General features: G+C 40.7%; 1 protein-coding gene across 1 annotated transcript in view; it reads left to right on the top strand.

Annotated features, from left to right (window-relative positions):
• Window positions 1-15,516, top strand: part of LOC126457072 (sphingomyelin phosphodiesterase-like) — a 163,162-nt gene that overhangs the window by 94,760 nt on the left and 52,886 nt on the right. The window contains exon 4 of the mRNA XM_050093072.1: window positions 9,424-9,591. Within this exon, the coding sequence (XP_049949029.1) occupies window positions 9,424-9,591 (168 nt within the window). The remainder of the gene's footprint in view (window positions 1-9,423; window positions 9,592-15,516) is intronic.

The following is a 15,516-nucleotide window of genomic DNA, read 5'->3' as shown; positions in this document are numbered from 1 at the left end:
GGGTACTTGTTTCAGTATAGCCATGCTGCCTCTCAACCGTTTCCATCTTGTTCCCAAAATGAACATCAGACCATTCTGGTGCTTACAATATGCCGCATCAGTCACACACCCTACAACATATAAGGAACATACGGCCCATAGTCAGGAGGACTGCCATTTGTCAGTGCCATCTTCTGTGGCAACAATGCATTTCCAGACACTGGTACACAGGACCTTTCTCCCTCCATTTCCACTCAAAAATCCAACCCTACAGTTTGCTGGTTTTATTAATGTGCACCTTGTATCTCTCTCTCTCTCTCTCTCTCTCTCTCTCTCTCTCTCTCTCGCTCTCTCCCTTCCCTCTTTTCAGTGTCACTGAAAGAGATACCTGAAAGTGTCACACTCTAAATGAATGCTCAAACACTGTATTTTGACATGCACAGTAGTTCCAGCATAATATGGCATGAAAGCAGGAGACAGAGGTGGGGCCTCATTCTCACAGGTATCAGTGGGGCTCATACTGCCCATCTGTGATGCATAAACTCACTGCCTCTGTCCCAGGAAACCCTCTTAAATTGGCCTGTATCATCCCATGAATCTCACGGACATGGTGGTAGTCATGACTGAGTGTCTCCATGCATTATCAGCATCCCATTGTGGAGCGCTGGTGATGACAGCTGTCAGCTGGCCAAGTGTGATGACACAGCCTGCATATCTCTCACAGAATTGATGCATGAGATGACATGTCATGTAATGGTATGCCTCCTTGGAGCATCAGTCATGTTGGATGTCACTACCAATTTGGATTGATTTCACACAGATCAAGTGATAGTGAGTCTTGCATCTTTGTCTTGCTGAAAGCACAAGTGACCAGTCCATGCCCCTACACTACCTGGAATACTTGACAGTTGCGCCAGTGACCTGTCACAACCACTTACATGCACACCCCAGCTGTCTCACCAAAACTCAGTTTCATCAACCCTAGTGCACCAAAAGATGGTGACTCTCCACTCGAGGTCATCGCCACTGCAAGGAGCCTTGTCCAGCTGAACCAATGGACTGTCCACCAGCGAAGGGGTGAGGGGGGGGGGGGGGGGGGGGGCAGGAGGGGGAACTTGCAGCAACCCTCTGTATTTTCTGGCCCACTTGAGGCTGTGGCCTGTAACAGCCTTGTGCACTGTTTGGCGCACACTCACTTGTGTCATATCCAAGTTCTAGCAACAACACCTTAAATGTTTCCACATCATCCTTGAATATCTCTGTGAGGATGATGTGGCACAAATGCATAGGCAGCTGTGTAGTACAGATGTGGATCAACTCCACTGGCCTGTACACTTTATACAGGAACTGGTTGCAATAAAACATGTGTCTGAATAATCACGTGAGACGTGAGAAGCTGGACTGATTCAAGTTTGGCAACAGGGTAGTGCTGTGCTTCACATGATCCTGTGACACCTTGAACTAATAGACTGATAGACAAGCTTGTTGAAAATCTCTTACTTAATTACAGTGTTGCACTGCTGACTTCATTCGTACGGTGGGTTCACTTTCAAGATAACTGCTCAAGTACTCAATTTTGTGTGCCTTGGCCAGGCAGCTGGGAGAAAAACTAAAACTGTTCCAGCTAGGCCCTGGGCTAGATCATGCTGCAAGAGTTTCTGAATACTTCAAACTTCCTCACAAAGAGGAAGTGCTTGAAACTGAATCCTTGCATTTCCTCCCCATGAGACTGTTTGCAAAGATTCCTGTTTTGCTCCCACCTGCCCCCAATAACACTTTCTTCTTTGTTATCACATTCCTCATCATGGCCAGACTCTAGGTCCTGCCTATTTTTTCTGGCACTTGCACTTCAGTGTCACACCTGAGGGGTTCCTCCATGTGAGCCACACATTTTTGTAGTATGTACGTAATATCTCTGTGCCTCAGATTTATCTCATACGTCCCTGCTGAAATTTCAACAGAGAGCGCACCTCTTTGGTATCACTGACAGTGACCAGATTTATCTTCTCACTACTTTTGCTGACAGAAAGGCTCCCTACTTTTTCTGCTAGCTTAGCAACCTCATCCTTCTGTTGCTGAGTCTCATCAGCACTAGTGAGCTTTATACTCTCAACCTCCTATTCAAGTACACTCCTGGAAATGGAAAAAAGAACACATTGACACCGGTGTGTCAGACCCACCATACTTGCTCCGGACACTGTGAGAGGGCTGTACAAGCAATGATCACACGCACGGCACAGCGGACACACCAGGAACCGCGGTGTTGGCCGTCGAATGGCACTAGCTGCGCAGCATTTGTGCACCGCCGCCGTCAGTGTCAGCCAGTTTGCCGTGGCATACGGAGCTCCATCGCAGTCTTTAACACTGGTAGCATGCCGCGACAGCGTGGACGTGAACCGTATGTGCAGCTGACGGACTTTGAGCGAGGGCGTATAGTAGGCATGCGGGAGGCCGGGTGGACATACCGCCGAATTGCTCAACATGTGGGGCGTGAGGTCTCCACAGTACATCGATGTTGTCGCCAGTGGTCGGCGGAAGGTGCACGTGCCCGTCGACCTGGGACCGGACCGCAGCGACGCACTGATGCACGCCAAGACCGTAGGATCCTACGCAGTGCCGTAGGGGACCTCACCGCCACTTCCCAGCAAATTAGGGACACTGTTGCTCCTGGGGTATCGGCGAGGACCATTCGCAACTGTCTCCATGAAGCTGGGCTACGGTCCCGCACACCGTTAGGCCGTCTTCCGCTCACGCCCCAACATCGTGCAGCCCACCTCCAGTGGTGTCGCGACAGGCGTGAATGGAGGGACGAATGGAGACGTGTCGTCTTCAGCGATGAGAGTCGCTTCTGCCTTGGTGCCAATGATGGTCGTATGCGTGTTTGGCGCCGTGCAGGTGAGCGCCACAATCAGGACTGCATACGACCGAGGCACACAGGGCAAACACCCGGCATCATGGTGTGGGGAGCGATCTCCTACACTGGCCGTACACCACTGGTGATCGTCGAGGGGACACTGAATAGTGCACGGTACATCCAAACCGTCATCGAACCCATCGTTCTACCATTCCTAGACTGGCATGGGAACTTGCTGTTCCAACAGGACAATGCACGTCCGCATGTATCCCGTGCCACCCAACGTGCTCTAGAAGGTGTAAGTCAACTACCCTGGCCAGCAAGATCTCTGGATCTGTCCCCCATTCAGCATGTTTGGGACTGGATGAAGCGTCGTCTCACGCGGTCTGCACGTCCAGCACGAACGCTGGTCCAACTGAGGCGCCAGGTGGAAATGGCATGGCAAGCCGTTCCACAGGACTACATCCAGCATCTCTACGATCGTCTCCATGGGAGAATAGCAGCCTGCATTGCTGCGAAAGGTGGATATACACTGTACTAGTGCCAACATTGTGCATGCTCTGTTGCCTGTGTCTATGTGCCTGTGGTTCTGTCAGTGTGATCATGTGATGTATCTGACCCCAGGAATGTGTCAATTAAGTTTCCCCTTCCTGGGACAATGAATTCACGGTGTTCTTATTTCAATTTCCAGGAGTGTATGTGAATCACCAGGATACTGTCTGCTATATGGCCCTTAATGGACTCAGGGCACTGTGCCCCAGCTTTTTGACAGTGAATAACTCACTTGCTTGCGCTAGTACTGCCCTTCTAATGCATGGAAATTCCCAACAAGCCATGCCTCTCATGTCTTAATCTCTTCACTAATGTGCAGCTGCTCCTCTTCTAGGATGCTGGGGTGCTGCTCCACTAGCTCAAATTTACCCTCAAGTTCAGTTACAACATTGGTTCACATTTTCAGAACAAGATAATTTAGCTTTTCATTAATTTTGTTCCCTAAATCTTGTGATATTTTTGCATTATTGTCTGGATTTTGCAATGTCTGGAGATAATATTTCATTGTATTCTTCATATTCCTTCATCAAAACTTGCATTAGCTCTGCCATACTTAACTAATTACTGGCAACAAGACTAATTGCAGGCTCAACAGTAACCTCACTCTTACACTGGGAATTCTGTCCTACATTTTGATCCTCAGGCTTGGTCGGGAAAGCCAGTTGCACACTTTCCAAATTTAGAATTGTGGCATCATTGCTAAAATCTGGCTTGGCAAAATGCTCACTTTCTTATGTGACCCAGGATGAACTCGGGGTCATGTTCTCTCCAGTCTTCAGCTGATAGACCACAGAAACTAGGACCTTTCGTTGTTTGATGTTGCTTTCTAACTTGTTGCATCAAGTGCTACTCTTGGAATGGTTATGTGTATCCACATTCGATAACCAAACCAGCAAAAAGTTACAAAAGCAAATCCCTGAATACAAATACTTTTACCCCCAGAAATACAAATCAAATTAACATGCAAAAGTTACAGGAAACCTAAGCCAAAAAATATTTACTCACAATCTAATAATACAAGTTATCCTCACATGCAAGTTACATCCCTGTACAATGTGATTAAATAAGATAAGAAAAAGAACAATCAAAACAGAATTTACAGTGGAACAAACATCTTGAGCAGTATCACCATTATAATGTCATACTGAGTAGGATACATCTTATTTTCAAAATCAGTAGTATAGTAATCAGTTTCCTAAACCTGAGGAGGAAAATCACTCAAAAACACTGGATCATCTGTACCACTGAAAGTATTTGTGTGGCACTGCTTTTGTAAACACAGCTCAGCTTTATGACCATGCCTGTGGCAAAAGAGGCATTGTGGACTTCTTGGTGTAGACTACAACCATAAACTCCCATGGACTCACTGTGGGCTGAGCATAGACAGACTGAGCATAGATTGACAGCAGAGGCCCAGTGGCACTGGTTATATTATCATGTGGATGAGAACACTCCATCTGGTTGAATGGCTGCCAGCAGCTGTGATGATTGTATGCTCTTTGGCTCTCTGCATAACCTGATGTCATCAGGCAGTTGATTGGTGCCTATGCAAGGTGTGCAATGTAGTTCCATTGGCTGCAGTGCCCTCTTGAGGCATCAGTCACTATCAGCCTCATCAAATGTCCTGTCCTACTGATTAGACAACTGGAGAAATCCTACCGTACCAAGGGATGTCATCTGGCAGCCACCAGAGGAGGTAACAGATTTCAAGTCTTCCAAATCTCTGTTGAAATCTGACTTTAATACTGGATCTTCCACATCAACTTCCAGTCCTCCTTCAATTATGTCATCAGACCATTCCTTCCCCTCATACAGACTCCTTCCACATGTCTGCTCTGTGCTCTTTGTTTAACTGTGGAATTCCCGTTACATTCTGAATGTTAACAACCTTACTTTTAATTTCACCAAATGATGTTTTGACTTTATGTAAGATGAATCAACTCTTACAATGACCATTCCTTTTCCAGTGTCATCAAGTTTTTCCTGTAGCCATTTCACCTTGGATTTCCTGCGCATCATATTTATTTCATTCCTAAGCAGCTTGTATTACTTTATTTCTGTCTTTCCCTAAACATTTTTGTACTTCCTTCTTTCATCTATCAAGTTCACTATTTCTTCTGTTACCCCAGGTTTTTTTCACAGTTACCTTCCTAATAGCTATGTTTGCCTGTCCAATTTCTGTGACTGCCCTTTTCAAATATGTCTGTTCCCCTTCAGCTGAACTTTCTACTGTGTTATTCATTACTGCACTATTTACAGCCTTTCAGAACTCCAAATGCATCTCACTGTTACTCAGTACTCCTGTATCCAACTTCTTTCCACATTGATTATTTAATGTGATTCTCTTAGACTTCAGTCTATGCTTCATCACTACTAAATTATGATCTGAGTGTATATCTGCTCATGGGTACACTGAAAATACATTTGATTTTGGACTCTCTGTCTTAGCACAATAGTTATGTGTCATTCAACCCACACCATCTGATGAGAGCTTGCTAAAGGTAGTATTTTGCTGCAGCTTTCTGCCACGGCAGCTGCAAGTGACCACCCACTGTTAATGCCATCAGTTACTGTCTGTATATGTTTTCAAAACTGCTCACAACTGCAGCAACGTAACTTTGTTTATTACTTGCCTTTTTATTAACTTTATTCAGAAATCATTTTATACCAGAACATTGCCCTATGCCTTAAACAGGAAGGTTCTCCAGTACTGAAGGGTTTCAAGTAAAAGATACATTTCAGAAATATTTCTGTGAACCTACAAACTAATGATTACAACTGAGAAAGGAACATATGCTCTAACTTTGAAAATAGAGTGATTCTGAACTATTATTACTACTAAAAGCAGCTATTGTTGCAGCCTGAATATCGTAAAACTATGCACTGCAATAGTAAGAATAAGGTGTAAGGGTACCTAAACAATGTTTTTTCATTCCGTCTTGGATCTTCTATCACATGTCCATTGAAAGCACATTCCTGAATCCATATGTTTGCAATCATACAGAACAAGATAATTACTCACAAAAACTTTACAAGTTGTTCACCACTGTTAGCATCACAACCTTTTATTGCCATTACAAGATATGATGCTTACCACATTTACTGCAGCCAGGAGCCGATGTGGCTATCACTGCTACTTCAGGAGTCAAAGCTCAGCAGTTGCAAGAGACAGTTGATGATATCAAGATAGTTGGATGCCAAGCTCCAGCAACAATTGGTCTGTTGCTTAGCCTAGACAACAGTAGACACCTGCCAGCCATGACTGCGGCCACCACAGTGGGCAGTTCAATCGAAATAGTGTATGCAGAAGTCAAAACTGATAAATCATACCATTTAATAAATTGTACACAGGGTTCCTGGCCCATCCTTACCTTCAGGAGGTGAAATGTGTAGTACTCATACTTCCAGTAGATATATAAAAGTAAGTATACACTTCTTAACTTTCAGAACTAACAGTTCCTTTCTTGAGGAGGGGAGATGGATATATTTGGAAAGGTTAAAAGGAAGGGCTGATCTCTTGGATACTAGAATGAAAGAGACCCACTTTTAGTATGTACAATGGTACACAAAAATGAAGAAGGATGTCAGAGAGGTCAACATCACACATTGGTAAGCACTGTGACAGCTTCAGTACATAAATGATGAGGACAGAGTGAGATGCAAAGATAGATTAGTGGGAACAGAAATGAATGGTGCAATGAAGAATTATGAGAGAGAAAAAAAAAAGAAACATTTTATGAGATCAAGGACATGGGGCATTGGGATACAATGATGTGTTGGAGGGCGAGTTCCCATCTCTGAAGTTCATTGCAGAAAACTAGTATCAGACGGGAGTACTCAAATAGCTTGTGTGGTGAAGCAAGTACTCTGGTCCTTTGAATCATGCTGTAGAGCATGCTCAAGCTGAGTTTCTGCAAGGTAGACATTTGTGTGAGCTGAGGTTAAAATGTATAATAAAAGTTTTTAGTTTCTAGATGGACACAGTGGTGCCATAGACAGTGTGGCTAGAGGGTATACTATGTCAAGCACCTGAAGATGGGTCCTCAAGGTTCAAAATGCATTGTGCTTATTGTTACCACTTCTCAATTCGTTGTTAATGACAATTTAGCTGTCATTACACTGCAACAGAAATCTGAACATTGGCTGTACATCAAGTGCTAAGTAAGACAGGTTGCCTCACTGTTGGATTGTCATTGATCAAGTGAAACTTACCAGGACCAAAACTAGTAACACAAGTAGTCATAGAACATCTTTTACAGTGAAGAATATATCAAAAAATTGAGGTTCATTTCAATGTTTGATTACACATTCTAGGTGCTGGGAGGACAGTAGTGGTTCCTATTTCAGGACACATAGACAAAAGCTTACTCTTTAAGCCAACAATAATATGTCACAAGAGGAACAGTACTCTACTGTACTTCCTGCACTTTGTACGTTTCTAGAATGGAAAGGAGCTCTAACAACTGGTACAATGGAAAGTACCTTTTGCCATACTCTTCACAGTGGTTTGCAAAATATAAATTTAGATTGTATGTAGATGTGTACGACTAAGTGTCACCGTGATGGAGATAAATAAGAAACATTATATGCAACACAGAAGAGGGTTGGATCAGTTCTGTCTGAGAAAATATATTAAGAAAATATGAGTGCAAGTGGGAAAACAGCCATTACTGTATCATAAATTAAGGATGTCCCAGGAAAGGCAATCTTAGTGACACATAAAATTAATAACAGTCAGCAATAATGCATACAGACACAACTTCAATAAAGACCACACCAGCTCAGTTGTGGGATAACAATTGTCACTGTCTAGGAGCATCTGCACCCACCATCATTATAGGAACCAGGAAGGTAGAAAGAGGAACATCAACACCAAGTTCATTAAAAATATCAGGTGGTGTGAAAGGTATCCAGATGAAAGATGCAACTGAAAAGATTAATTTCATTCTGTACAGGGTAAAGACATATGTGTTGATCATTTTGTGTCTCACAACTATGGACAGGGTATGAACAGCATTTAATAGCATTTATACAACTATCATCTTCCTCCACTATGCACTCTAGAGTGCATTACAAGGTAGATACAGCTACAGGAATGAACTGAATTTTTCTCATATTTTTTGGATTTTGTGCTTGTGGCTCATTACAAAACTTTATAGTTTAGAGACCACTGTGGGTAACATAAACCAGTAATTGTATAGAAGGCTGTTTATTAGTAGTAAACAGCATTCTACTTTTAAATGTGTTTCTTTCCATTATTACTAAAATGATCTGTTTTTGTTGCTATTATTATTATCTACAAGGGCATGCTGAGAAGTAATACCTCTGAACTTTTTATACCACAAATTTTAAGCTTCTTAAATCAAACAAACATTATTACCATTCTACATTTTGTTCTTCATGTGCTAGCATTTGCAGCCATCTGCCACTAGAGGTCTCTGAATTGTAGTGTATAACATGGTGGTGTGTAAAGTAACTGGGTCAGCATGTGAGAAACATTGTGCTGTAATAGAGTTTCAAATTTGAAGAGTTTCTCCGTGCATGGAGCACCCTCTCCTTCAGCATGACAATGCTAGACCACACATGAGTGCTGTAACATCTGCAACAATCTGGCACTTAGTGTTCACTGTCATCAATCATTCTACATACAGTCCCATCTTGGCCTCATTCTATTTTCATCTGTTATCAAAACTTAAAGAACACATTTGAAGACTTCACATTGATATTGATGTTATGCAGGCAGAGGTGAGGTTGTGGCTCCATCAACAAAGTGAAACATTCTACTATGCCATTGCCAATAAACTAGTCTATTCTTGGGAGAAATGTGTTTGTTGCCAGAGTGACTATCTTTTTAAATAAATATGTAGACATGAAGAACATAGATGTAGAATGTTAATAATATTTGTTTTATTTAAAAAGCTTTAAGAGATTTCACATTTAAAAAATTTGGAGGCATTGCTTTCAGCATGGCTTGTATAGTGATAAACCTTCTTCTATGATGTAGCATGACAGCTTATAATATTTACTTTATTTTACAGGATACAGTGGTGTACATAATTGATAACACCCCAACTCTGACAGGAAATCAGATATGTAGCATTCTTCTGCAGGACTTAGACTGTGCAGAGACTGAGCCTCCATATGAATGGACAGTTGATATTGATCTTGGAGAGAAACCACAGTATGTTCCACCATCAGATCCAGTGGTATGTTTCAGTACTCTGTACTGCATTATAAGATATACTATTCTTAATAGGACATTGGGAGAGAAATATATAACAAATATTCCAAAAAGTCACTTCAGTTTTTAAGGAATCACAATTATGTTCTGAGGTCCTTTATCATGATATAATACTGTCAACAAAAGTAATCCACTTACTGAAATCATTGCTCATTTCTTGACTTTTGGTACACAACATATCTCATAAGAAACATATGGTATGGACAGCCTACAAAACAGATAACTGATTCTTGGCTTTGGTGGTTCATTTTCCCAGCTCCAGAACCCCGTGGTAGTTTTGAAAAGATTTTGTAACTTTTTGCTTCAAAAAGCATATGCCAAATAACAGATGTCTTGATTAAGGTCAAGTTTATTAATACAGGAAATAGATTTACATTAGACCCTACCTGCAGAAGTAGGTAACAGAATTAAGAACACAGCAGGTGTAATAACATTGTTTGTTGCTTCACAGCTTTGCACACATTTACCATAAAAGCATACAGACAAACAAACTAAATAGTATTATATTTAGCAACATGGTTGGCAAATGTAAGAGAAATGTAGAAATTAAGTTATTATGAATATTTTGATTTTTTTCTGTGAAGCAATAGTAGGAGAAAGTATGCCAGGACTGGGTAATAAATATCAGTAAAGCAGTTAAGTGCAGGACGTACTGTTGTCATTCATGATATAAAGTAGCTGAAAAAGAATCATAATGAAGATGACTGTGTTGTAATCATTACATATGTACACAATAATATTTGCAATCATTTATTTTATTTATATTCATATTCCTTAGATCCTTTAATGCCTGTGAGATGCTATGATGTGGAACGAAAATAGCTCAGTTATTGAAATCATTGCTCATACCTTGAGTTTTTGATGTACAATTTATCTTATAAGAAACATGATGGTGCTGACAGCCTACAAAACAGTTGGAAATCAGATCATGGTTTTGTAGCTGTATGGTACGTTCTACTACTTATGTGGCTTATCTGTTACTCAGCACCTCCTATTTACAGAAATGATTAGATTTAGTCACTCAGAAGTTTGTTGTGTATTACTTAAGTAAATGGAATGACCTTAGTGAAAAATAAATACTGAAAAGGGTAAGGTAACCACTCAGCATATAAACGAGACATTGAATGGCTGGCAGCCACATAAACAAGACAGAAACTGTTTCAAAACTTTCAGACAATGTCATTCCTTGCAACTTTTCTTAAGTTAGATCAAGTTTAGGTAAAGTTTTAGTCTTGTTTGTGTGCCTGTTGAGAGTTAAAACACTTCACACAAGTCCAAAATGTTGGTAAAAGTTTTACACGTAGATTAAATCTTACAGAAGGTAAAAGCAGCAAGCAGTCACTGTTAATAGTGTTACTTATTAGGAATAAATTGCACTATTATTGTTTGAAACTGATATTCATTGTCTGATGGCTGTTCGTTTTTATAATTCCAATTAACTGATATGTTGAACATGAAACGTGTTCTCTTCAAGACTGGGCTGAAAGTCTTGGTTTGGTGGTGTCATCAAAAATGGAAATGAAGAGTTCATATTTTGCAGAGTAATAAACAAGATTCAGTACAATTACGAAGTTTGGGAATACAGGTATATACATCGAATTCACGAAAACTGGTGTTCTTAGACAGCTACATCACATGAAGCTACAGGAAACAAGCAAATACAAAACTGAGTCAGTTATTACATCATTAAACACTAAAGACTCCCATGTTTATGATGAAATTTCAAATAAAAATATCAGCAATTACGAAAACGATAGATTGCTACTCACAATACAGATGACACATTGAGTTGCAGGCAGGCACAATGAAAAGAATATTACGTTCTCAGCTTTTATCCACAGTTTTCTTCAGACAAGAAAGGAAAACACATACACATTCACAGTGCTTTTTTTCTAAAAAAAAAAAAGTTTGAGGGTACTCCGGCATTGGATAAACCGCAGCGAAAATTACTTATAACTGAAGCATGGGATACCACCCACTGCTTTTAGCCATGACATCATCAACATGTCTAACTAAAAAAAAGAAGGACTCTTCAGTTGACTTTACTACAGCTCAAATGAAGGTTTACAGTCTTACTTTTGTCATCCACTGATGCTGAACTTCCTTGCTTTTCACTCACACATGAATCATTGACAGTTTTTGGTTTTTTAGATACAGGAGAACAAGTAAAATAGTTTGTTAGTTTTCTGCTCATCTCTCACCACCAACTTAACTTACAAGTTGCAATGAAAGACAGGACACACTGTAAAACTTTGCACAACTGACAAGAACGGAACAGCAAACACAAAAGAATAAAGAAAAACAAAACAAAGATGGCAATGAATCACAAAAGATAGTGGCAGCAGGACCATAGAGACATCTATCAGTAGCTCGGCATTTGAGTGTACGCATATCCATTTAGCACTACCATCGCCCACTATTAGCAGGCGAGGGCATTACATGCTTGTTGAACTGGCTGCCAGTGATTCAGTTGTCGAGAATGATTGCCACAGCTTCAAAATGTTTGAAACAGTCAATGACATCGCTTTTCCCACCAGAAACTGCACAGGTATCGTTCATATTGCAATTACCAACATGACAAAATGAAATAAAAAATTTACGTCTGTGAAATAAATCTTTGGCACTCTTCCAAGTTCTCAACATCATAAAAAAATTACTTTGTCGGAGAAAAAGTTTAGGGATACACATCCCCCAGCATTCCCCCAGAAAAACAGCACTGCACATTCACACAAGCAGCCACACCTCATGCATGCATGACTGTTACATTCGGCCACTCTGACCACACTGTACTGTTGTGTTGAATGAAAGCATCAATCTGAAGAGGGACAGGGAAAGAGGAAGGGTAGCAGGGTATGGATAAGGGGAAAGAAGAGCACTGTCTGGAAAAGCATGCAGGACTAGAAGGTGGCAGAAAAAGGCTGCCGTGTGCAGCATCGGAAGGCTGTGGGGTGGAGGGGGCTGTTAAAAGGAGAGAGCAGAAAGGGGAAAAGACTGGTGGGTGCATAGGCAGAGAGCAAAACATGATGAGGGTGAGGGGCTATGAATTGGGAGGAGGTGATGGGACAGAAGGGGTGGAAACTGTTTCTGTCCCCTCTTTGTTGTTGACAATATTGATTCATTCAATATAAATTGCAACATTAATTCAGTGAACACTAAACAGAAAAATGATATGCATGTGGATAAAACGTTGTCAAGCATAGAAAGATGCACACTATTCAGCAAGTTTAATTTTCAAAAGACATCTAGCAGAACTTAAAAAAATGGCAATAAATCCAAAATATTCATTTTCAGATTAAAAGATTCTTTTGTGACACTCTTTCTATTCTTTACAAGAGTTCCTCACAACAACTGAGAAATTTTCCCTGTAATGTGTTACTTATTCATATATTCTCTGTCTCTCTCATTTTTTTTTTACTTTTCTTATTTTATTAATTCTTTGTTTATAAATTTTATAGTTAGTAATCTGTAAACTGTGTACAGACTAATTCCATTGTCACGATCTGTGACGACAGCTACCAGTGTAATTGTAGGAGAATCCAAGAGACAAAATCAGAGGTACTATCTGAGGCAATGTACATAGTCTAATCACAGATGTAACTCCTCTGGGTACCACCAGGTACAATTTCCACTTTAGAATTGACTGTGTTGGTTTTCCAGTCTAGTCTCACTGAAGACAGTGGTTATTCTACCTGAGGAACCTCTATTGGTCACACTGAGGTTTATGTTAACACATTTGTATCAGGCCTGCTGTAAGCACATGGTTGTTAACTTGTCCTCATGCAAATTCGTAATTCAGCATGTATACTATGCATGAGAACACTGAAGGAAGGACTTTGGGCAGAAGGGGTCCCCATTGAAGCAATGTAAAGCAGCAATGCTCAGCCCGGCCCCACTAAATGCTGTACATGCAACAGTTATCGTTATTTTTTATACCAAACAAGGCAAGGAACACCAATTTGCATCCACAAACAAAGAGAGAGGAGCACACTTAGACTAGTTCTGCAATACTTTGGGAACTCTGTCACACAGGATTGGCCAATAGTCCCCACCAGAACGGAAGGTGCAGAACACAGATCCTAGCCCATACCACACCATTTTTTTTTTTTTTTTTTTTTGTTTTTTTTTAGGATGAAGGGGCTTCATGTGGATTCTGAAGTTGTGATGGTCGAAAACTAATCAACGAGTTTACATTTTTTGTCTCTTGCCTCTTTGCAATTAGCACTGATAGTAGCTCTATCTATCATAGGACCTGCATCTTTTGTGCGGTTCCATTGCATGTCATACATGCTCCATGTCTAGTTGTTGAAGGACAGAAAATACATACCCATTAAACTTTAGTGAGGTTCCCTCAGCTTTCTTTTCTCTGAAGTTTTCTTTTATAGCCAAGTCCAGTACAGGTGTTCCTACCACAGGACACTTAGCCACACCAGTTCTTAGCATTAACCTTACAGGAGATAGGTGTTGACAACTTGTGATGCCTACTGGTGATATACAGATGCCCCACCCGCAAGACCACAACCAAGTAGCTTTGACTTGTTGCAGGGATAGCAGTACCCAGTATCCCACACTGTAAGTGGGACTGGAAGAAAGTGAAGTAAGGGCCAAGTAATAAGTAGTTCTTCACATAGCTTCTTAACTTATATATAAAAAGGCTGAAATAATTAGGCATTTGTATGTGTGTGTGTGTTTGTGTGTACGAGGTTGGGGGGGGGGGGGGAGGGGCAGTGGGAGGAGGAGGGGAGTTTCTCTAGACTGTCTGTAACTCCAAAGTTCTAAACATATGGAATCTTGTTTATTATTTTGCGAGATATGAACCTCTTCAAAGACAATAAAGGAACTTTTGCCACCACAAAAATATCACACACCACATGTTCAGCATAAGCTACATGTAATTCTAAACATGAGCAGCCATCAGTGGTGGTTTAGCTGTTGGTTTGAAATTAGTAATGGGATATTTATTTTTGACATGTAGCGTTATCAACACTGGCTGGTATTATGGGGACAGTATAACATGGCAGTCAGCCACAACTGTAAACAAACAAGAACTTGCACTGTCCAAGGGGAGAAGAGTGGTGTGGAGGAATAAGCTCCACCTCCCTCTTTAAGGGCTGCCACCCTATGTCCATGTTCTGTGCTCCCATGATAGCAGAACTGACATAATGATCATAGGGATCATTCATTCCTTTTCTCATGGTGAGAGTCTCATTTGAACCCCATTATGCGTCAGAATGATTCTCTTCCCTAACTTCGAAAAGAAAAAAAATGAGCAATCCACAATGCAAAGCAAATTGGAGGACACAAAGCATTTTGTAGTGGCTACAACAGTACAAAACACTCCCCAACCAAAGCTGCCCTGATACAATGTCTGTATAATAGCTGTTTTTAGTTTTTGAAGAATTAACCTTGTATCTTTACAAAGAGGTGATCTCACAAAGTCCATTTTTAACAAAATAGAATAATATTTATGTACTTAAAAAATATCACAATCCTTTAATGAAAGACTCATAAAAACTGAGTAATCAGTCATATTAGAATACAGTATTTACATGAGGACATATCATTTCATACCAAATATAGAAAGGGCTTAATAGCAAATGAGCCCAGAGAACATTGTTTATCTTTCAAAGTCCTTTGTTGGGGCCAACAAACACACATCTCTTGTGCTATTCTTTCTCTCTATCTCTCTCTATCTCCCTCTCTCTACATCTATCTATTTATCTACCTATCTATCTACCTATCTGTCTGTTTCTCTATCTATCCATCTATCTATTTCCCTTGTGTGTGTGTGTGTGTGTGTGTGTGTGTGTGTGTGTGTGTGTGTGTGTGTGTGTGTGTGTGTAAGATAAAGGATTTTATTGAAAAGCTATGTAATTTTTCATCTTTTTTAAGT

This window comes from Schistocerca serialis, chromosome 2 (assembly GCF_023864345.2).
Source record: "Schistocerca serialis cubense isolate TAMUIC-IGC-003099 chromosome 2, iqSchSeri2.2, whole genome shotgun sequence".
NCBI lineage: Eukaryota > Metazoa > Arthropoda > Insecta > Orthoptera > Acrididae > Schistocerca > Schistocerca serialis.
Note: the sequence above shows the minus strand (reverse complement) of the source record. Positions and strands in the feature narration are given on the sequence as shown.